At 36.6% G+C, this 22,699-nt stretch overlaps 1 protein-coding gene across 7 annotated transcripts in view; it reads left to right on the top strand.

Moving 5' to 3' along the window:
- Positions 1-621: 621 nt before the first annotated feature.
- The window catches only part of LOC120518636 (protein FAM227A-like), a 32,087-nt gene continuing 10,009 nt past the window's right edge, over positions 622-22,699 (top strand). For 2 of the 7 annotated variants that reach the window (XM_039741532.1, XM_039741523.1), the window contains exons 1-8: positions 622-968; positions 3,919-4,052; positions 6,476-6,561; positions 7,555-7,654; positions 19,183-19,286; positions 19,953-20,099; positions 20,355-20,453; positions 21,177-21,281. In XM_039741532.1, coding sequence (XP_039597466.1) covers positions 910-968; positions 3,919-4,052; positions 6,476-6,561; positions 7,555-7,654; positions 19,183-19,286; positions 19,953-20,099; positions 20,355-20,453; positions 21,177-21,281 — 834 coding nt within the window. In that variant the 5' untranslated portion in view covers positions 622-909. Of the gene's footprint in view, positions 1,108-1,142; positions 1,277-3,918; positions 4,053-6,475; positions 6,562-7,554; positions 7,655-19,182; positions 19,287-19,952; positions 20,100-20,354; positions 20,454-21,176; positions 21,282-22,699 lie in introns of those variants that run through there. The other 5 variants (XM_039741558.1, XM_039741540.1, XM_039741574.1 and 2 more) reach the window with 5 other exon arrangements.

Raw genomic sequence — 22,699 nt, 5'->3', positions numbered from 1 at the left:
GCGGAGCATTTCTGTTGAAATTTGTATGTATATTAGTCTTTCACCAGTCCCACTTTTCAAAAGCACGTTATTTTTCCCATAAATTGTATACAAAGTTTTAGAGACACGTTACCCAAAGCACACCAGTTGGAGGTTGCGCATAGCAAATACCATCGGTGTGAACAAATATTCTGCGGGACGTAGGTGCTACGTCAATTTTTTCTTCTCATATAAGCACATACTGAGGAAACTTAAGATACTTGTGAACATCCTTTTACCAAGCCCAGTGCTTCTCCCCGATATATAAGAAAGAATGTATTAAATGTAGAGGTCGGTTGATTTCAAATGTAATATCTTTAGTCGAGATTTTGAATATATACTGTATTTCACAATTTTTGCATATTCTTCTAGCTGTTCCCCACAGGTGAAGCCACATTCGATACGAGCTTTCGATTCCTTTCCCGTGCTGCATTAGATTTAATTATATATTACGTATCTTTTATTACATTTTAAGGTTACCTCTTTTTATGTCCATTAATTTGCGTATACAATGAACTGAAAACATTGCATAAACTGTGGATTATGCGTGTGCCGACCAACTAATTGAGGGATGTTTGTCCTTTATGGTGTCCCGTACACAACTGTAGTGGAACGTCCTTTCCCAGGGAGAGGTTGAATGAGCGCTTTTACAATACACTATATAATTGAGTTGACTTCCACTGAGAAGTTTTATCAACATCTCAAATTGCATTTTAACATTTTTAGATGCAAAACTGAGCCAAGAAATCTACATTGTATTACAGTACTATAGCCGCCCATGTTCTAGCATTCCACAAGAGGCCCACACCACCTCAACCATCCCTCAATCCTGGTGGTCAAGGTAACCGAGGACGCTGCGCGCGGCCGCGCGCTTAGACAGACACTTTGCCGATGACACGAAGTTCCGAGAGCAGATTCGTAGTTCAGGTGGAGACGCTTTTTAACAGTAGGTAGGATTGAACTTGGGTAGCTTCGAACTTTTTCACCCCGGCATATAATTTTTTTTATTTTCTTGTATGCATTAACTTTCAATAATCCCATGTAAAGTGTCCAACAAGGCGTCAGATCGAATCCCAGTGTAATCTCGTGGTACGAAATAATTTTCTTGTTTTACGATTGTGAAATAACATATGGTCTCCTTTAATTGGCCTGTAAAATGTTTATGAACAGCTTCGTTGAGAAATAAATTATACTGATTGGATCAAAATTGTTGGTTAAACACGTAAGCGCTACTGGTTTGTATTGTTTATTAAGCCAGGTGAGCCATAGCTTAGTTGTGTGGTTGAATTGAATACTTTAAACAAACGATAATGCTTCTTGTATATGCACACCGTATATGCCTTAAACTTTTAGCATATTTTATAATTCTGCAGTTTTATCATTTCTTTGCTCATTGTTGATTCATTGTTCTCTGACTTGATATGTTAAAATCATTATATATTATGTAAATTGTATATGATTTCTGTTTTCTACCCTTGACCTTTTGGAAAATTAAACGCCAGACTGTATATTGACCTGTTTTTATTGTTTTTACATTGTGACATAGTGGCTAAGGCACCTGCCTTTAATATGCATGATTGCTAGTATAATGTTCACCACTGATTTGCTATGTGATTAGGAGTAACTCACTCAACCTGCTTTGTGTTTATTTATAAATTCCAATAAATAATTGCATTATGGCTTTGTACTTGTAGAGAGCTTTGGGGAAATGTTTAGAATTGAAAAGAGCTCTATAGAATAAAGACTACAAAGTGGGCAACATTATCAAATGGTACATCACCCACATGGAGGGTCTTGGTTTGGGCATCATCTCCCATATTAGCCAATAGCCTTTAATATTTTCTAATGGCAGTTTAACCATGTAATGATAGTCTGAGAAGATCTTGTCATCATGTTCTACACATTTTCATGTTTATACAAGTCTACACATAAATCCTGTTTCCCAGGAGTCTATATTATGTCAACACCTTATTTGTGTCTGACAATGCATTCTCATATGTGAGAGATTATGGGTGGCTGAATACTGTTTACTCCACACCTTAATAGTAATAGTCTCCCCTGTGGAGATGTTTTGAAGTGCTATGTTTAATGTTCCTGCAAGCAAAATCTGTATTTCCAATTTTGAGGGTTTTACATTTTCCAAGTCTAGCCCTATTCCAATAAATCATTACTTTCCTGTGGTTTGAAATATTTTCTACTCACATGTAAGAATTTTAATTGTAGCACGAGTATGTAAAGAAGATTTTCATTAGAAAGACATACCAAACTGTAGTTAAATCCATCCATCCATCCATCCATTGTCTAACCCGCTGAATCCGAATACAGGGTCACGGGGGTCCGCTGGAGCCAATCCCAGCCAACACAGGGCACAAGGCAGGAACCAATCCTGGGCAGGGTGCCAACCCACTGCAGCTGTAGTTAAATATATTTTTAATATGAAGGGAAGCTAGCCTCAGTACTCTGACAAAAACATACAAATACAATTTTTATTCCTCTGATCTACGGGTGATTCATGTAGCATATTCTCCCTCCAAGACACCAGACTCCCAGCATTCTAACACTCATTTACAGTCCAGCCTGGGCATGTTGTGTCATTGCTCCCACTTTTCAAAGGCAAAGTGCTTAGCTCACTGCCCCATAACATTTCCAAAAATTTCCCAATGTCTGCTTTGAGTGACTGTTTTAACTCAAAAGGGTCAGGTGAATTTAATAAGCTTGCTTGAACCTTTTCATTAACCTGGGGGCATCTTTAGGTCTTAATTCTTGCAGAACTGTACACAATGAGATAATTATCTTCAGTGCTATTTAGTTATCCATGCACTGTATTTTGGTTGTTTATTCCTTATCCAAACCCTGGTCAAAATCACTACTGTGGTGAAACTTAATAACTGGCCCTTCACATGCAGGTAATTAGGTCAAATGCATGCTCACATTAATGAGAAAAAAAGTATGCTATTTTGTTCCTGCCAACCACTGTGGTTACATAATTTAATTTCAGTGTTGAAATTCCAACAAAGGGCAGCATAGTGGTGCAGTGGTAGCGCTGCTGCCTCGCAGTTAGGAGACCCGGGTTTGCTTCCCGGGTCCTCCTTGCGTGGAGTTTGCATGTTCTCCCTGTGTCTGTGTGGGTGTGCTCCGGTTTCCTCCCACAGTCCAAAGACATGCAGGTTTGGTGGATTGGCGATTCTATAATTGGCCCTAGTGTGGGTGTGTTTGTGTGTGTCCTGCGGTCGGTTTGCACCCTGCCCGGGATTGGTTCCTGCCTTGTGCCCTAGGATTGGCTCCAGCTGACCCCTGTGACCTTGTGTTCGGATTCAGCGGGTTGGAAAATGGATGGATGGAATTCCAATAAATGTACTTAGTTTGGAAATTCAATATTTTAATTAGAAGGAGGTAAAAGTTAAAGAATTCTGTTACTTTTTTATGCAAGAAAAGGAAATTCATCCACCTATGTCCTGGTGCAGATGTGTTAAGTCTCCTAACATATTAATTTTGAGGCTTTGGGTTTACTTTTTACATATATAGGTTTCTTTTTTTAAAATGTATTATTTAATTTAGACACGGAAATGGTGTTTAATTATTTATAGGTATTGTTTTGGTTTCTTATTTGTTATCCTACAATAATGTCTGTGTATGGTTTTTTGCAATTGCAATTGCAATTCTGGAAGCAAATGAAAATCACAAAGACAAATAACTGTAATTTTTGTATTTTATTATGCATAAGCATAATAAAATAGATTAAAAATCAACTCTCTCCTTTAATTTTAACAATGTAATTTTTCTGTAAATGTTAGCTTATGTTGTACTGTGCATGAAATGTGTTTATGAATGGTGTACACATTGAAAAATGTTTGGACTAATATGATATAGTTCAAACTTTGTTTCTTTGTTTTGTGCAAGGATTTTCAAATCGATGGATCATATTAATGGTGTCTGTTCCCCAATGGAAATGTTTGAAGAAGATACTGATCAAAGTACATCTAGTTCTCGGAGGAGGTGGTCACATTCACTGGATGAGATTCAGCCAATTCCTGGTATGGTTGTTTACCTGTGAATTAATGCAATCAGTATATTGTAATATTAAATAATAAGCCATCTTTCCATTTTTTGCTGGCAGAATGATGGAACAGTGAACATAATCTATTTGTAAAACCCAATTTTCAATTCAGTAAAGCATAATGTTTCCATTGTCAGCAAAGTTGGCTTGGCTACAGACTAGCTTTTTAGAGGTAGTTTAACCTATTTGCTGCTAAAAGAAATAATGGAATGGCCTTCTTGGGTGACTTTTCAACCTATAGGTGACATATGGAATGGCATTTGAATGGCAGTATTTGGTATTTGTACTGTATTCTCATTTTTCACCTTCTAGTTTTAACTAAGCCTAACTGTGATTTTGTGCATTTTCATTAAACCATTCTGTGCATGTACTCTGTTCATGTTTTCTTCCACACCCCAAAGGCAACCATGTTAGCTTACCTTGTGATGTAAGCATAGGTGTAGTCGTGTGTGTTGGTTTGTTGCACAAAGGACTTGCACCACATATATTGCCCGTCCATGCCTTGCTCCCCATGTTGATAGGATAGGATCTGTCTCTCCGCAACCATAAGTAAATTTGATTAAATAGATTAATGTAATTGAAGGATGGTTATATGTAAATATTACAGTTAAATTTAATTGTTATTATTAATGAATTATAAACTAAAAATTATTCACTAGGAATGGGCTACAGCTTTCCTGTGACCTTGCTCAGGATACGTTTGTTTGAGAAGATATAGGTGGATGGATTATTCAATTGGAAAAGCCACATTCATTTTTTCCAGTATTCATCTGCCTGGGTTTTTCCACAAATAATATTATGCAGTTCTTTTTTGAAATCTTATGTAATCATAACATTCTTAGACCCGCTTGACTTAGTTAAGGATGCTGGGTGGCCAGAACAAGCACTGGGTGCGAGGCAGGAAGCAACCATGGGAAAGGTGTCATTCCTACTCAGTGCCCCCCAGCACACATACACATACAGGCATACACACACACACACACACATACACAAACTTACACTGTGCCAATTTGGAATCATCAGTTAACTTAACCAGTATGTCTTTGGCATGTGTTAGGAAAACCAGAGAATCTAGAAGAAAATTCATGCAGGCAGGGTGAGAATGTGCAAACTTCACACATTGATTGAGTCTGTGATATGAAAACCAGAGACTGAATTTGTGGTACAGCAGCACTACCCACTGTGTCACCTCCTCTGTATAATCATAATTCTAGTCAAAGCGCAGTATAATATCATCTAATAATTTATTAGCACTACTGAAATTATTATAGGTAAATATTGCAGGTTGACCACAAGGCTTCACTTTATTTGTTCTTTTGAGTTAATATTGCTCTTCGCAGGACATTTTAGGACAGCCTAAACAGAAAGTGTAGAAAGAGAGATGAGGCTGAGATTAATTTCTGGAGACAGGCTTGCAGGGCTTGGAAAAGACTACTGGGGCTTCCTTGAAAGAACACTTTAAACATGCATACTAAAGTCATAGAAAATGTGTCCGCAGTCAACTCTTTTTATATTTAGCTAAATAAAGCAATAGGCTTGAAACCTGAAACTGTAGTAACTTACATTTGACTTAGCACCACCTGCTGGTGAACCCCATAATTCATAATCTGGCGATTGTCTTCTTGAGCAAAAAAACAAGAAGCATAGACGCTACTAACAAAAACTGGAGTTCTCCCCAGGAACTTTTTACAGCCTGAATGTGCTTGGATTCATTGCAGTTCTGAAACATGCCTAAACAGGCATACAGCAGAAGCATACCGCTATGAGTCTAATAGTTGCTTTAATATTGTTATTGATAACTTAATTTTTAATTAGTAATAAAGTAACAATCAAATTAATTTTCCCCTCCACTAGTAAAAGTCTTAAGAAAACTGTTCTTTGACTAAAATATCCATCGATCCATTTTCCAACCCGCTGAATCCGAATACAGGGTCACGGGGGTCTGCTGGAGCCAATCCCAGCCAACACAGGGCACAAGGCAGGAACCAATCCTGGGCAGGGTGCCAAGCCACCGCAGGACACACACAAACACACCCACACACCAAGCACACACTAGGGCCAATTTTAGAATCGCCAATCCACCTAACCTGCATGTCTTTGGATGGTGGGAGGAAACCGGAGTGCCCGGAGGAAACCCACGCAGACACGGGGAGAACATGCAAACTCCACACAGGGAGGACCCGGGAAGCGAACGCTACCACTGCGCCACCGTGTCGCCCTGACTAAAATATACTCATCTTTTTTTCATATTGGTAAGTTTTTGTGGTCTTCTCCGTGGTTTCATCAGGAAGTGTGCAGGAAAGCAGAAAAGACACATTCATTTTTATTTTTACATCATTCAATCCTTTTTGTGATTATATATTTATCAAGACCTTTCTACACTCTTTTTTCTCTCAAAAGCATGTTTGATTGGTTCCATTGAGAAGGTAAATAAAAAAATGGCAGATCCAGGGCTGAAGCTTCATCGCTACTGTAGGCCTGTTGGGGTAAGTCACTGCAGAATACTGTTACAAAGTACAGTAAACAGTAAAATGTTCAGAGTTGCTGCATACACACTATCAAACGCAAATTTTGGTTCGGGTGATCAAACAGTAGTTTGAAAAGTTTTAATTGCCAATAAACAGCTTCTTGCAAAATGCTTTTAGGTAGTAATGCATTTTTAAAGTGAAGTTTCTAGCTTTAGATGAGCAGCATGATGGATTTCAGTGAGCAAACAGAGATTTTTTCTGATATTAGCTAACTTCGGCTTTTTAGTTACCTTGTCACACCCACATGAGCACTGTTTATTATTGTTGTGTACTAAGCAATTACTTGTCATCTCATAACAAATGAATGTAAAGATTCTAAAAAAATCCCTGCAAAAACATTGTCAAGTTTATTAAAGTTCCAGTCACAGCATAGCAATTTTAATACAGACAGCATATATAATCTATAGAATTAATACAACTGACCACTTGCAAATGTTACTTTTGAATGGTCAAAGTCAAATTATCTTATATGTACATGTTAGGTTATTGCACTCAGACTGCTTCTGCTAGCAATGTAATAATGAGCCATACAAAAGTACAAAAAACAAGTGATATTTGTGATAAAAATAATCACATGTGCAATGTGGAAGAAAAAAATGGCACCCAGGTACAGAATCTGAAAACCTAGCAACAGAGGTAACTTTAGCACCAGAACAACTTGGGTAAAACCAATGGCACCTGTATAATAAAGGTCTGGCACCATACTACTATATGGTGCTGTACTATACATAAATACTGTTTTCATATCTTTAAAGGTATAAAAATAGGCTGTGTTATTTTGTTTAAAAAATCTTTCGTAATTAATGGCCAGGTTTTTGTGTTGTGACAAAGAATATTAAACAGAATTTATTGTCATATGGATGTGAGAACTAACTTTTATCTTCAGTGTTTACTGAATAATTTTATTTACTATATAGCATTTAATAAGAAACTTGCACCCTGGTTTTTCAGGTGAGTCTGTATGGAGATAACAGTGGGACATTGCTGAAAATCTTGAATGTAAATAGCAATGTAACTCATGAGGACAAACCTCATGAACCTAACAGAAAAGGTATGAGTATCTGTTTACTTTACTATGAATTGATTAATGGTTTGTTTTGTAATCCACAGTAATAATAATTAAAATAAACAGTATTATTATTATATGTTATATTTATGCATTAATGATCAAATATCTTAGGCAACTCTAGAAATTTTTTAAAGCTAGTAAGAATAGTACAGCTTTGGTTCCCAAACCTCAACTGGTAAACAAACCTGCTTTTCTATGACTCTGTTAAATTCCAGCAACAGTTTTTATGATTTCTGGGGTTGTGCTCTTGGGCTGCATTCTAATTTTAGTGGTATAGGATATCTGCTCACAATCGTTGGATAGGTGACTACTGAGAAATATATATTTATTTTGACTCAACATGCTATACCTTTGGGAAATCAACTTATTAGCAAGAATGCAATATTTCAGCACAATAATAACCCAGAAAACACTGCAAATACAACTAAAACCTACTTGGAATTGTAATGGAAGGCACAGATTAAATGGCATCCTAGCTAGGATTGATGATGCTCTTTTTACCTGGCCAGTAGGCCATAAAGAATGGACAGCCTGGTGTGATATGAACGTGTGTCAGCTGCCATGCAGTAGGTGGTTGCTCCATCCAGGATTGGTTCCTGGCTTGTGCTCAGTGCTCCTAGGATGATCACAGGCCCCCCACACAAAAGTCAGGCCAGACAAAATAAATTGTACAAAACAGAATTGGCTATTCTAAGTATGTTCACAAGGATTTACATTGTCTTTGTTGAACAATATTATTTCTGAACTTTCTAATGATGTCACGAGTAGCATACAGTGTACCATCAGTTTGCCATTAACCTATTCTCTGGCTCTAATTCACATTTCTTTAAGAAAGTTATTATGTTCCACAGTGTAAAGCAAGATGGATTTTGTTTTTGTATGGTGGATAAAAAAAATTAGCTATAATCTACACGCATTACCTGACAAAATGTATTACTGATATTTATTTTAAATGTAAACCAGCAAATGATTACACAAATTTACTTTGACTGGAAGACTGCTAACTATCAAGTCTTCTTAGATACAGCATGTATAGTGTCTAACCTTTATTATAATTTCTATCATGGCCTGAACTGGAACAGTCAATTGTAATCTAGACTGCAGTAAAAACTTAAAACAGATGTAGTTTAGTGTTCTTTGTATTTATAGTATTGCATTGGTTTATAGTTTTTAATGGTTCATATAAAATAACTTTACTGGGTAGCAATGACTACCTAGTGGCTCCTTAGTTTGACCTCTAGATAATTGTTTGTCTGCTGTGCTCCTTGTTCTGCATTGGAGCATCATAGAGAATGCCTGATTTGTACAAGACACACCACTGATCCTTGATGTACCAATCTTCTGCATAGTAGAAAATCAATATTAAGATTCTTTTCTCAGATCAATGTCAAAATTCAGTCAGCTGTGTAGATGCATTGTAAGATACAGATAATAGATAGGGAGTAATACACATTCTTATCACAGTTAGCCAGGGATTAGTGGCTGGTTGTGAGTAGCATTCCAAGACATGGGCTCAAATGTATGCTAACATCTAAGCAATACAAAGTACTTTGAAAAACATATTTACCCACATCTTGATACCTCCTAGTTTGTATATTTGTTACAATAAATGGGTTTGAATCTTTAAAAGCCAAATATAGGGAAACAGAGTAAACATGTAAAAATAATAATAATTATGCATTTATATAGCGCTTTTCTCACTACTCAACACTGTTGTCAAATTGTTACTTAAGGTATTTAAATAAAAATTGCCCAACACCTGTATTGCCCATGTGAAAAGGAAAGTGCCACTTAGTTACTAAGTTGTTAGACTCATCACAGCCAGACCTGATTGCAGTCATCTAACCCTTACTATGAGAGGAAAGTAGTCACAATAAGGTTTCTAGAGGAAAACTATGCCTTAATCCAAAGAAAATTCCAGAAAAGGTGGAGGAAAAAGTTCAAAAAAGCTCACAGTTCTGAAACTAATCAATCAGGAAAGAGATACAAAGCTATTTCTAAGATCTAGGACACCATATCACAGGAAAAGCCACTATCTCTAAATGGAGAACATTTATACAGTAGCAGTGGTGAATCTTTCTGGAAAAGGCCAGCCTACCAAAATTAACTCAAGATTATAGTGATGACTATTTCAAGGAGCAGTGGAAGATCTCTGAAGAACATTCCAAAAACTGCATGCATCTTTCCTCTCAGCTATGGTTGACATTCATGAATCAATGATCAGAAAAAGAGAGAGTAAAAGTGGGATTCATTTGAAAGTAGCAAAGTAGAAACTTCTGCAATCCAAGAGTAACATCAGTGCTTGTCTTGCATTTGCAAAGAAAGACCTAGATAATCTCAAGAATTTGGGAATAATGTTCTATAGACAGATGAGTCAAAGGAACAGCTGTTTGGAAAACACAGGTCCCAATGTGCCTGGTGTAAAGCTAATTATGCATTTCGCAGTAAGAACATAATACAGTATCTACAATAAAAGTGGGAGTGGTAGCATGATGGTGTGGGAATGGTTTTCTGCCTCAGGACCTGAAAAGCTTTATTAAAAAAACCTGCAATTCTACACTTTACCAGCATATCCTTAAGGACAATGTCTGGTCCGTGACCTGAAGCTGAAGCAAAATTACGTTATACGGTGGAAGAATGGCCCAAAACACAAAATCAAGTCTACAACTGTATGCTCAAAATAAAAAAAATAAAATTAAAGGTTTGGAGATACCCAGTCATAGTTCTGACTTGAACAGATTGGAGATGCTATGGCGGGACCTGAAACAAGCAGTTCACACTTGTAAACCAGCAGTGTACATGAATTAAAGCAGTTTTGCAATTGAGAGTGGGTTAAAATTTCTCAGCAGCAATATGAAAAAATGATGTCAAATTATAGATAGCATCTAGTAGGGAGTATTGAAGCTATGGGGTAAATTACTTATTCACATGGGTGAATAAAGAAACTAATAATTTCAAAACCTTACTGTGTGTTCACTCAAATTCCCTTTCTCCAATACTGCATTTTATCTAAAGGTCTGAGGACATTCATTGTGTAAAATATACTACAAAATCAGAATATTGGAAAGAGGCAAAAACGCTTTCACAGCACATTATAATTGAATCTTACATTACACATAATTCTTCCAAGAGGGGGTGCCTGAATAAAAAAATCACATATTGAAGCCTACATTGTAGAACTAATTCCAAATCAAAACTACTACAAATATTATTTGTGAAACACCCACTTAATTAGGACATAAATTAGTCAATGATGTAACAAGCAGGCAAAGTGTAGATGTAGTCTGTGTAAACTGGAGTTTTACCTTTCTATTTTCCATTGCCAGTTATTATTGTGTTAATTTAGTCAATAATTTATTTTCTCAACTCACCTTTTTCCAGATCAGGTTTGAATTAAGTCAGAGCTTAACCCTAACTAACTTTTTTTGACAAGGTTTACAGAAGGCGCTTTGTGAACCTATTCTGATAACAAAAAGTCTTTGGATATATGTATATATTTTATTATTTGGTGATATTTTTTGTATTTGTGTTTTGTCGCATATTATTTTGCATTTTATTTTTGACATAATCAATTCGTAAATGCGTATGGTAGACCTATTGATGGAAGTATGCTACATAAGAATATCCATCCATCCATCCATTATCCAACCCGCTATATCCTACCTACAGGGTGACGGGGTTCTGCTGGAGCCAATCCCAGCCAACACAGGGCACAAGGCAGGAAACAAACCCTGGGCAGGGTGCCAGCCCATCGCAGGGCGCTCACACACACACACACACACACGTACACACACACTCACAAACACTCACAAACACTAAACACACACTAGGGACAATTTAGAATCGCCAATGCACCTAACCTGCATGTCTTTGGACTGTGGGAGGAAACCGGAGCACCTGGAGGAAACCCATGCAGACACGGGGAGAACATGCAAATTCCATGCAAGGAGGACCCGGGAAGTGAACCCAGGTTTCCTTACTGCGAGGCAGCAGCACCACCATGCCGCCCTACATAAGAATATGGTACATAAAAATAAACTGAATTGAAATTGTTCCTGTTATTCATGTAACTTGAAATAATTTTGACAGTTGCTGTTTTTGTATGTATTTGTAAACATTCTGAATAAAGAAGGCATCAGTTATTTCTGTGAGTAATATATGGTTCTTAGTATTCTTAATATAATTAGAATAAATGCAATACAAGAATCATAGAAGCAAACAATAGTGATATCTCAGATTATGTAATATCTAGCAAAGCTTTATCTGAGCAGTATAGTGTTAATTAACAAATGCAGAAAGTGCAGAATGCTAAATAAAGTGCTACTTCCCAAAACTACAACAAACTGTTTGTGGAATAATACAATACAATACAATACAGTTTATTTTTGTATAGCCCAAAATCACACAAGAAGTGCTGCAATGGGCTTTAACAGGCCCTGCCTCTTGACAGCCCCCCAGTCTTGACTCTCTAAGAAGAAAAGGAAAAACTCCCAAAAAACCCCAGTAGGGAAAAAATGTTAGAAACTTTGCGAAAGGCAGTTCAAAGAGAGACCCCTTTCCAGGTAGGTTGGGCGTGCAGTGGGTGTCAAAAAGAAGGGGGTCAATACAATACAATACAATACACAGAACAGAACAAATCCTCTTAGAAGTACGTAGCAGAATTTAACAGTCGATGATATCACATAATATGATTTGGATTTGTTTAGAGTCCTGGGGCCTCATGTATAACGCCGTGCGTCGAATTCGCACTATAACATGGCGTAAGCACAAAAGCCGAAATGTGCTTATGCACAGAAAAATCCAAATGCAGGAATCTGTGTGTACTCCAACTTCCACATTCTTCCGCTACATAAATCCCGGTCAGCATGAAAATTAACGCTTGTGCACGCGCCTTATGTCCCGCCCCAACTCCTCCCAGAACTCTTTGAATATGCAAATCAAGTCGTACCTCACAGTCTGAGTGTCATATGAAAGCTTATTAGGGTACAGACAAAAAAAAATGGGGAAAAAAGCACGAAATGTCAACTTAAATCTCGAAATTTCCACTTTAATCGCGTAGTTTATTTTGTCATTAAAGTAGAACATCATAAACGTCATCTTAAAATCGTTTAATTAACCAGTTTCTCAAATCACATCGTAATTACAGTAGCATGTTAAATGCTTTGTTTTGTATGTGATCTTCTATGTGTGTGAATCACTAGTTGCTTCTTAAACCGGCTCTCTTCCTCCTACTGGACACAGAATCCATTACATTTGTGATATTACAGCTCTCTTAATAACTAAAATACTGAGATATATACTGTATGTGATATCATTTTCAAGATGATAGGAGTTAAAGCACGTTATTAAACATGGGTTTCACGGCGCTGTGATTGTGTGCGACCTTCAGTGAAATTATTTATTGCAGCAGTACTGATGGGCGGCTCTAGGCAGAGAAAGAATCGGTGGCCCCTTCGCCCGCCAATGTCGATATGGTATCTTATACACGGTGGATGGCCACGTCTGTTGTGGAAACTGCATAGCCGCCTCGTGCTCATGACACAAACGTTTAACTTTTGTCGAAATTTGCCGCTGCGTTTTTAGTTGTGTCGTTATTTTCTCTTTCTGTTTTATATTCAATATATATTGGCCTGGCTGCCCCTGCAATTCTTGCTTTTCTTTCTCCAAGTAACCGATCGCCACACAATCAGCTCTAGATGTTAAGCCATCTGTAAGCTTAGAGTGCCGATTCTTCAAAATGTTTAAGGAACATTGAAATATCTTCGTAGTACATGTTTAATTATTCTATCCTTCACGCCAGTCCCAGTGAAAAATATGGATTATTTAAATGAAGTTAAACTGTTACCTGTATAATATAATAAACATATTTTTCTGAATTTCATCTTAAAAATGATATCGTCATCATATGTAAATAAGCTCTTTATAAAGTGGTTCAGGTTGTGCAATATTATAACTGTAGTGCAAGTTTACAGTGAGGTAATTGTACTTATAAGTACAAACAGTTCTACAAGGAGCAATTGATTGAGCGCGTTTATAGTTCTTGGGATGAAACTGTTTCTGAACCGCAAGGTCCGTACAGGAAAGGCTTTGAAATGTTTTGCCGTGGCTGAGGTAGCATGTGCTTGAGTCTGTATCCCGATAATTCTCTTTCCGATCAGCTGCTGCTGTGATTCCCCACTCAGATACAGTTATATAAATACTCTGAGTTGTGCAATGAGAATAATATGGAAAAAGATGATCTGCTGTGGCAACACCTAACGGGAGCAGCTGAAAGAAGAAGAAGAAGGTGCAGTGAGAGTAACAACGCTAAAGCAGTTATGGCATTTGGATTACTATGGCTATTCCCTGGACCTTTATATTGTTACAAGTTAATTACAATCAGATGCATTACACTAATAAACAATATGCGGTTAGTTTCAGTGTATTTAAAAAGCCGCGTCAGGAAAATAAGGAGTAACCACACAGAAACAGTAGCATTGCTTTGATGCTGGGTGCCGCCAGTCTCCAAAACCGAGCGGAGAACTTGCCTACGACAAGGTATGAGGTACCGTGGAAAAGTGCGTGGCTTTATGCCAAGTGTAGGTTTTATACATCGTGATATGAACGTGGAACATTTCTGTGCGTGCACCGTTTATACATGAGGTCCCTGGAGACCTCATCCATCAAGCTGCCTTCCCCATTTGGCCATTCCACTGCTGAAACAGAGCTGGGAAGCCAATAAAATGAAATGACCCCTCATTTTCACGATTCCTGCGATCCTCCATCAGGGATGACTTTACCTTAGGCAGGTAAAACAACTTGGCAGGTGGACCGTGACACCAAGTACCACATTTGAGTACCGAGAAGAGAAACAGAATAGGTGAGGGTTAGCATCCAACTCTAACTATCATGTTACTTATGTTTTAGTGCTAATGACTAACAACAGAGATTCAGTATGTACAGTTAATCAGCAGCTCTTGTCAGGATATGCTAAACTGAAGTAGTGAGTCTTCAGCCGGGATTTAAAGGCTGAGACTGAAGGGCATCTCTTATAGTAGCAGGCAGACCATTCCACAGTTTAGGGGCCCTGTAACTAAAAGCTTGACCTCCCACTGTTATTTTATTAATCCTTGGAATCCTAAGCAGACCGGCATCTTGAGATCTTAATGTGCGCTCAGGTTTGTAAGTCATGATAAGTTCAGACAAGTAAGCCGGACCTTGGCCATTTAATGCTTTATATGTTAAAAGGAGGATTTTGAAATCTGCCCTAAACTTAACTGGGAGCCAGTGTAAGGATTTAAGAACTGGAGTTATGTGTTCATATTTTCTTGTTCTTGTAATAATTCTTGCAGCAGCATTTTGGATTAACTGGAGGCTGTATAAAGAACAGTTTGAACAGCCAGTGAACACCGCATTGCAGTAGTCAATCCTACTAGAGATAAATGCATGAATTAATTTCTCAGAATCCTGTTTATTTAGAAAGCGCCTTAATTTCCTAACATTTTTAAGATGGAAGAAACATGTTTTGGACAACTTTGTAATATGTGCTTTAAATGACATGCTAGAGTCAAAGATAACTCCTAGATTTCGGGCTGATTCAGTAAAATTAATTGGGATTCCAACTGAGTTAAATGATGACAAAATATTGCTGTGATCAGCGTCATTCCCTCCAACAATTAACATCTCTGTTTTATCTGTATTTAAAGACAAGTAGTTCTCATTCATCCACTCCTTTAATTCACTAACACAACTAATTAAAGACAACATGGAGAAACTTCATTTGATTTAAATGAAAGGTATAACTGGGTGTCATCTGCATACAGTGAAAATTAACATTATGTTTCCTAATGAGAGATCCCAGTGGAAGCATGTAAAGTGAAAACAGTAAAGGTCCCAGTACTGAGCCCTGCGGGACACCATATTGAACTTTTGTGTATAATGATGGAGTATTGTCAGCACATTTCTGTACATACTGGAATCGATTTGATAAATAAGAACTAATTCAAGTGAGCACGGGCCTGTAAGCCCAACATCATTTTCTAGCCTGTGCAGTAAAATAGAATGGTCAATGGTGTCAAATGCTGCACTTAAGTCCAACAACATAATTACAGTGGAGTTTCTTTCATCAGAGGATATCAGAATGTCATTTATAACTCGTGTTAGTGCTGTTTCTGTACTATGACCAGCGCGGAAACCAGACTGGAATGTGTAAGGTGTGACTGAGGTTGATTGGCAACTACTTTTTCTAGTATTTTAGAGAGAAAGGGTTTGAAATAGGGCTATGATTATTTAGTATGTGTGGGTCTAAGTCTGACTTTTTAAGTAATGGTTTAATGACTGACACTTTTAGTGCATCAGGTACTGTGCCATGCAAAAATGAACTATTAATAATGTTTAGGCGCTGCAAGAACATCCATTGCACTTTTTACTAGTTTTGTTGGCACTCGATCTAGGGAACAAGTAGTGGGCTTCATTTTAGAAATTAAAGTTAAGACTTCCTGCTCAGTTACAGGATTAAAATTACTAAAGTGCTGAATGCAATGTGAGACAGGGTCTGCTAAGCTAGTATTTGGTTTGTACTGTGATGCTGAGATCTGGGATCTTATATTTTTAATTTTCTCATTGAAGAAGTTCATAAAGTCTGTACTGCTAATATCTGTTGGTATTTTGCACTGTTGATCTGAATTCCATTTGTTAATTTAGCCACTGTTCTAAACAGTACCGAGGATTTTTATTATTGCTATCTATTAATGTAGAATAGTATTCTGAGCGAGCTTTAAAGAGGGCTTTTTTATATTTATTAACACTCTCTGTCCATGCAATTTGAAAGACATGTAGCTTTGTTGTTCTCCATCTGCGCTCCAGTTTTCGACACTCTAATTTAAGAGCTCAGTGTTTTCATTAAACCAGGGAGAGTTTCTATGTGCTTTGATCACTTTTGTTTTAAGGGGAGCCACTGTGTCCAGAGCATCTCTCAAGGTCACATTATAATGTGACGTTAGCTGATCTAAATTGTTTTCCACACTTACATTTGATGTTAACTGATCTAAATGGTTTTCCACGATTACACTCAACTTATTCAAAGTATCTACAAATTTTGAAGCAGAATTACAATCTAGATGTCGCACTGTCTTTGTTTTAATCTGTGAGTGCATTGGCAAGGGCAGAACTAAATCAAATGTAATTAAGTAGTGATCGGAAATAACTTCATTTAATGGAGTAATATTTAAATTTTGAATTTCAACTTTGTAAGTTATAATTAAATCTAATGTGTGGTTATGATTATGAGTTGGACCTTTGACAATCTGACAAAATCCTACTGAATTTAACAAATAAGTAAAACATTTGCTAAAAGTGTCAGTTTCCACATCAATGTGTACATTAAAACCCCCTATCAGTACTACATGATCACAATTTATAGCCAAATCAGATAGAAGGTTGCTAAATTCAGTCATGAACAATGAATATGGCCCTGGTGGTCTGTAGACTAGCACTATAATTGTGTTGGAATCTGTTTTAATATTTAAAATGAATGCCTCAAAGGATGTAAAGTTGCCTAGATTTTTAGACGTGATTTGCATTTTGTTACAATGAATTATTCCAAGTCCTCCTCCTCTACCAGAATCTCTAGATTTATGAAGGAAAGAGTATCCATCTGGTGATGCCTCAGCTTGCGGGACAGTGTCACATTTACTAAGCCAGGTTTCAGTGAGAAGACACAGATCAGATTTTGTACTTAATATAATATCATTTACCAAAACAGCTTTACTGCCAAGAAAAGACACAGATCCGATTTTGTACTTAATATAATATCATTTACCAAAACAGCTTTACTGCCAAGAGAGCGAATGTTCAATAAGCAACATTTAAAACTGCATGCTTCTTTCAGAAGTGGTGATATATTTTTTGTTTTAATTTGAAGTAAATTTCTATTACAGATGCCCCTGGTGGAGGGTCTGGTTTTATCCCTTGGTCTAATTATACACCTTATTTTTTGGTTATCAATTAATTTAAGGTTTGTATCAAGACTAAATTTGTTGGATGCCCCACAACAGGGATTTTGGGTAACAGGTTCAGGATAGTAACAGGTGGTATAATCAACAGCCTGTGATTTAAAATCCCATGACTGCAGCCTGGATGGTGCTCTGATCAGTCAACCAGGCAGTTTTGCTGCCATATTTTGGGATAATACATAAGATCCATTCCAGTTAGGATGAAGACCATCTCTTTTGAAAAATTCAGGCCTTTCCCAAAAATCACCCCAATTGTTCACAAACACTATGCTTTTATTTGCACACCAGGTTTCTAGCCAGCAGTGAAGGGAATGCAATCTGCTATAAATCACACCCCCTCTATATAATCTTGGTAAGTGGTCAGATACAACTAAATTCAACCTTTTCTTTTAGCTTTGGTGCATAGAGAGATGAAGTTCCTCTTTAATACCTCAGATTGCTGTAAATAAATAACATTAGTGTCGACATGCAGCAGCACATAATCAAAACAACTTAGACTGTTTTTTCTTGGTTCCGTTGTTAGACTACATATTTAAGAATGTCTATGTTATACTTACAGTCTGCTTTAGAAAATGGCTGAATGCATGCAAATATTTCAATTTTACATTCACAAATCTTTTTTATTGTAATATTTTTCAATATTGTAGCACAATATTGTATTGTTTACACCATTCATCTTAAGTTGAGGATTACAGGGGCTCAGAACCTATTCCAGCAGCTTTGGGCATGTAGATTTCCCAGTAAATTAGACATCTTTTAGATTCTTTTAAGTAAAGAGATTATGACACCAGTTTGGACCATAATTTATTTACAAAGCACCAGCAGTAACTGTATATATTGTTGCACTGTCAAAACTTGACTTAGAATACCTATCCCAAAACAGAACATTTATAGACAAGTAATGTGAGTAGATAAGCAGGGTATTACAGTATATATATGTGTACATCAAATAGTTAGAATTATATTGCTGTTACATTCCTGAAATTGTGAGAGACTCTTTAAATAAATATTGACATATCAAAAGGTTGATATATCCTAATAGTTTCCTTACATTGTCCAATTAAAATTATATTACCACTTTGCAGGAAACCTTTATAGCTGTTTACTGGTAAACAGGTTATGGAATTCTTTTCTGTATCTATGTTTTACATGTTAAATGTTATTGTTTTATTACCGCATTGTCCTACCACAGGTACAAGACCAATGCACTTGTACTTCTGCCCACACTTACTTAGATTGGGACAAATTACAGTCACATGTGAACCTTAATTCAAATAAGTGCAACTGTGACTTCTCCGGAATTTGTTTAAATATTTATAATTTTGTGAAAAGTAAGCTACACTTTTTGTTGAATAAATGTTACCTTTTTGGTTTGAACATATTAAAAGGCTATTACTAATTATATGTGGTATATCTTTTACAAAATAAAAAAGCACTGACATATAGATATTTGCTGAAAAACTTCATTGCTGATTCTAAAATCTGTGTCATTTAAATTTCTTCACCTCTTTATTTCAGCAAGTGATATAAGTCATCTTCTACAATCAAACATTAGTCTTCCAGAACATGGGACAAAGCCAGACACAGAGGAGGCGAAAGGAAGCAGTCATCATATGTCAATGGTTGGAACCTTCTTTATAATGAACAGTAGACTGGAGAAGCAGCACTGTAGCTTAGATTGTAGCTTAGTTCTTTGCTTTATGGCTAAAGAATGGCAGAATTCACTCCATCTGGAGAATGTCATTGTGGCTAAAAAATTATTCTTTTATTGCAATCTCATAATTTTTTTCAACCTTCTTATCCAGGTCATTGTGAAGGCAACAGTATGCACAAGGAATAACAACCTTGGACAACACACTAGCTTATTCAATTCACATATACATCAGGCCACTTTAGAGTTGCAAGTTAAAAGACAAGGTAGTTCAGAGTATGCAAAAGGAAAACCCACACAGATTTGAGGAGAACATGCAAATTCCACAAATACATTCCTGAGGCTAGGATTTGAACCTAGGACTGTGGAGCTGTGTGGCAGCAGCTCTTATTACTGTTCCTGTAATCAAACAATTCCCTGAACTCATAACTAAAATTTCTGCTCTTTTTTCACAATTGCATTTATTTTACTGAGATCTTAAGGAAAAAAACTGCCATTACTCTATCCATATTCTTTCCTGAAAGGAAAACTAATTATGGTTTGGTCTTATATTTACAAGTTGCCTTGCAAAATATTTTCAGGTCGAAATATTGGAGCAGAAGATAATGTTTCTTTTTTCTTCTTCTTAATTTGTTAGACAACAGATGAAAAGCCAAAACTGGTGGAGCTACAACATTATCCTGGTTTTAGTGAAACAGAGCCTACATCTCTCCCAACTGGTGTTCACATTGATGAAGTTATTGAGCGGGTAGTAGCAGCCCAAACTCGGCCAAAGAAAAAAAAAGTAAGAACCAGAAAAATAAGCCAGATGTATCTATCATCTATCTACTAAGAAAATTTGTTGTTTAAGCCATTATTTTTTAAGCAACTGTGAGGTGCAACTAATATTTCTCCTGTATAGAGTAACATTTATTAGTTAGAGGTGTAACATAAAAACAGGAAGTGCTACGTTAGACTAAAATAAACTGTGACATAATTTGATTACATCCTCTAGTTAATAATAACAATTGCATGTCCCCCTTTCTGCCCTTTATCCTAGCCCAAATACCTGAAAGAGTTCAAAAATCTGCTCACTAGCCAAGCTTTCCGTTGTATTCTTCTTGACTCTTTCTGGTGGGTGTTTCTACATAACTACCAGGTATGTGAGACATAGCAACTTTTCTGTGTTGACTGGTGCAGTTACTAACCATCATAGTTTTTATAATTTTTAAATCAAAGCACACAACTGTAAGACAATGTGCAACTGAGTGTCAAAGAACCGCTGGAGGTACTGTAGTAGTAGCAGAGGAGTAAATGAAGAGAAAACTGATAGTCCTTATAAACAATGCTTTATATAATCTCTCTGATATGCTAACAATGAGTACTTTCAGCCAATGAATTATTTAGCAGTAGCATGTCAAGAAATGTTACTGGAGCTCCCTTATACCAAGAGCAATATGCATTTATAATACCTCACTGTGACTGTGGATGCTCTTTTTTGTCTTTAGCCAAGTGAAAAGTTTTCTTTCTTTTTAGTAATTCTTGTGTGTACTGTATTTGCTTATTATATTTACATTATGTATGTACTGTATGTATTAATTTATTGATAAAAGGGCAATCCCCCTTCCCCCAAGACTAATTAAATTCTATCTAATTTACTACAGATATAGGCTGCATTAGAAAGAGGTGTTCTGTATTTATTTTCACAATTACCTGGGACTACTCTCACGCAATTTAACAAAAAATAAACTAAATGAAGTTAGTTAATTTCATTGCCTCTAACATTACTACTTGTGGCTCAGGTCTTCATCTGGTGAAATTAGTGGCCTTATCTGTAATCTCGCTCTCCTTTTCCCCCATGTTTTATGCTTTGTATTTTTAGCCCAATGAAGAGACTGCAAAGAAACTGTTTTCAAGAACTTCAGAGAACTATGTCAACCTTTTGGTGCTCTGTCGGTCCTTTACACATGGTGATGTTTTCCTCAAGGTAAAATGCAAAAATAGGCCTATGGATAATACAGTAAGGGGTCTGATGAATTTAGACTTACTTGTGGCAGATCTGAAGGGTGTGACTTGCCCAGGTGCCATGGTTGCATTGTAGGATTATATAGGAGGGCTATAAAGCTGGAAATTAGCTGAAATCTGGATATTAACTGATTAAGTTGCTGCTACTAACTTTATAAAAGTCGTTCCTTAAAGTAGTTCTTTTAAGGAGTAACATCTTAGCTTGGACAATATTGGTGATCTAAAAATGTTATTTGGTTAAGAATTCTGAAGTGACACAGGGATTCTGCAGTTAGTGAAGATTTGGATCAATGGGTGTCATAATGTAGTACATTGCTGCTGGGGGCTTTGAATGAACATTCAAAGGTAAAGAAGCTGGAGATGCCAGCATAAGTTAAGAACTTCAATTCACAATCCACTAACACAGTCATGCTCTTTTGATTTTCCTGTGACATAATATATCTGATGTTCTTCTTCACCCTGTCTATATGGGAGTCGTTCCAGCTTCCCTAGTAATAAAGTGGTCTTATTTTAGTAACTAATATTGTGCTTAATCCTTATCTAAAGATGTTGAGATATAATTGATTTTCAATTTAAGGTGCTTTTCATGGTTTTTACAGTAGGTAAAAAAATCTCAACAAGTTTGGATAAGCCATAACATTAGGAATAGACTAGATGAAATAGAAACAGACTAGATAAAAATAGCTTTGTAAATGTAACCTTACAGTACAATGAGTTTGTTTATTTTGACCAATGATCATAAAGTATATGTTACTTCATTTCTTGCTGGTGTAAAGCATAAAGTGTTGTTATTCTAGATTTAATAAGGACAGAATAAACATAAGCTGTTCAGAGACCAGCAGTAACTGGCCACTGATTTTAATTGTTAGAAACCAAAACTTGCTGAAAAACAGAATACATACAAACATTTAACTATCCAATCAAGGTGCTAATGCCAACAAATCATTGTTTCAGTGATATGGTAGGCCATTTTCAATCAGCAAATAATTACAAGATAATACGAGCATCATTTAAGTCCTGGGAGTTTAATCTTGGGCAGGATGGTGGTTCAATGGTTAATATAACTGCCTCACACATCTTGCATGCTCGTTGCTATCTTCTGTGGAGTTTGTATATTCTCCCTGTGTCTTTCTGTAGGTACTCTGGGTTTTCTCCCACAGATCAAAAACATTTGTGTTTGGTTAACTGGACATTTTAAATTTGCCCAGTGTAATTGTGAGAGGGCTCTGCCCCCACACCCCTAGCAATTCTGAATTTAATTTAGCTTATTTGGTTAAGAGAAGGGACAAGGCTTAGAGTTAATAAAATTGATGTAATAAAAACGTGTTTCAAAAATCTTATGATTTAACAATAATGATATAAATTTACAATAAAGACATA

This window comes from Polypterus senegalus, chromosome 1, assembly GCF_016835505.1.
Source record: "Polypterus senegalus isolate Bchr_013 chromosome 1, ASM1683550v1, whole genome shotgun sequence".
In the NCBI taxonomy this organism is placed as follows: Eukaryota; Metazoa; Chordata; class Cladistia; order Polypteriformes; family Polypteridae; genus Polypterus; species Polypterus senegalus.
The sequence above is the reverse complement of the archived record's forward strand: the minus strand, read 5'-3'. Positions and strand labels throughout refer to the sequence as shown.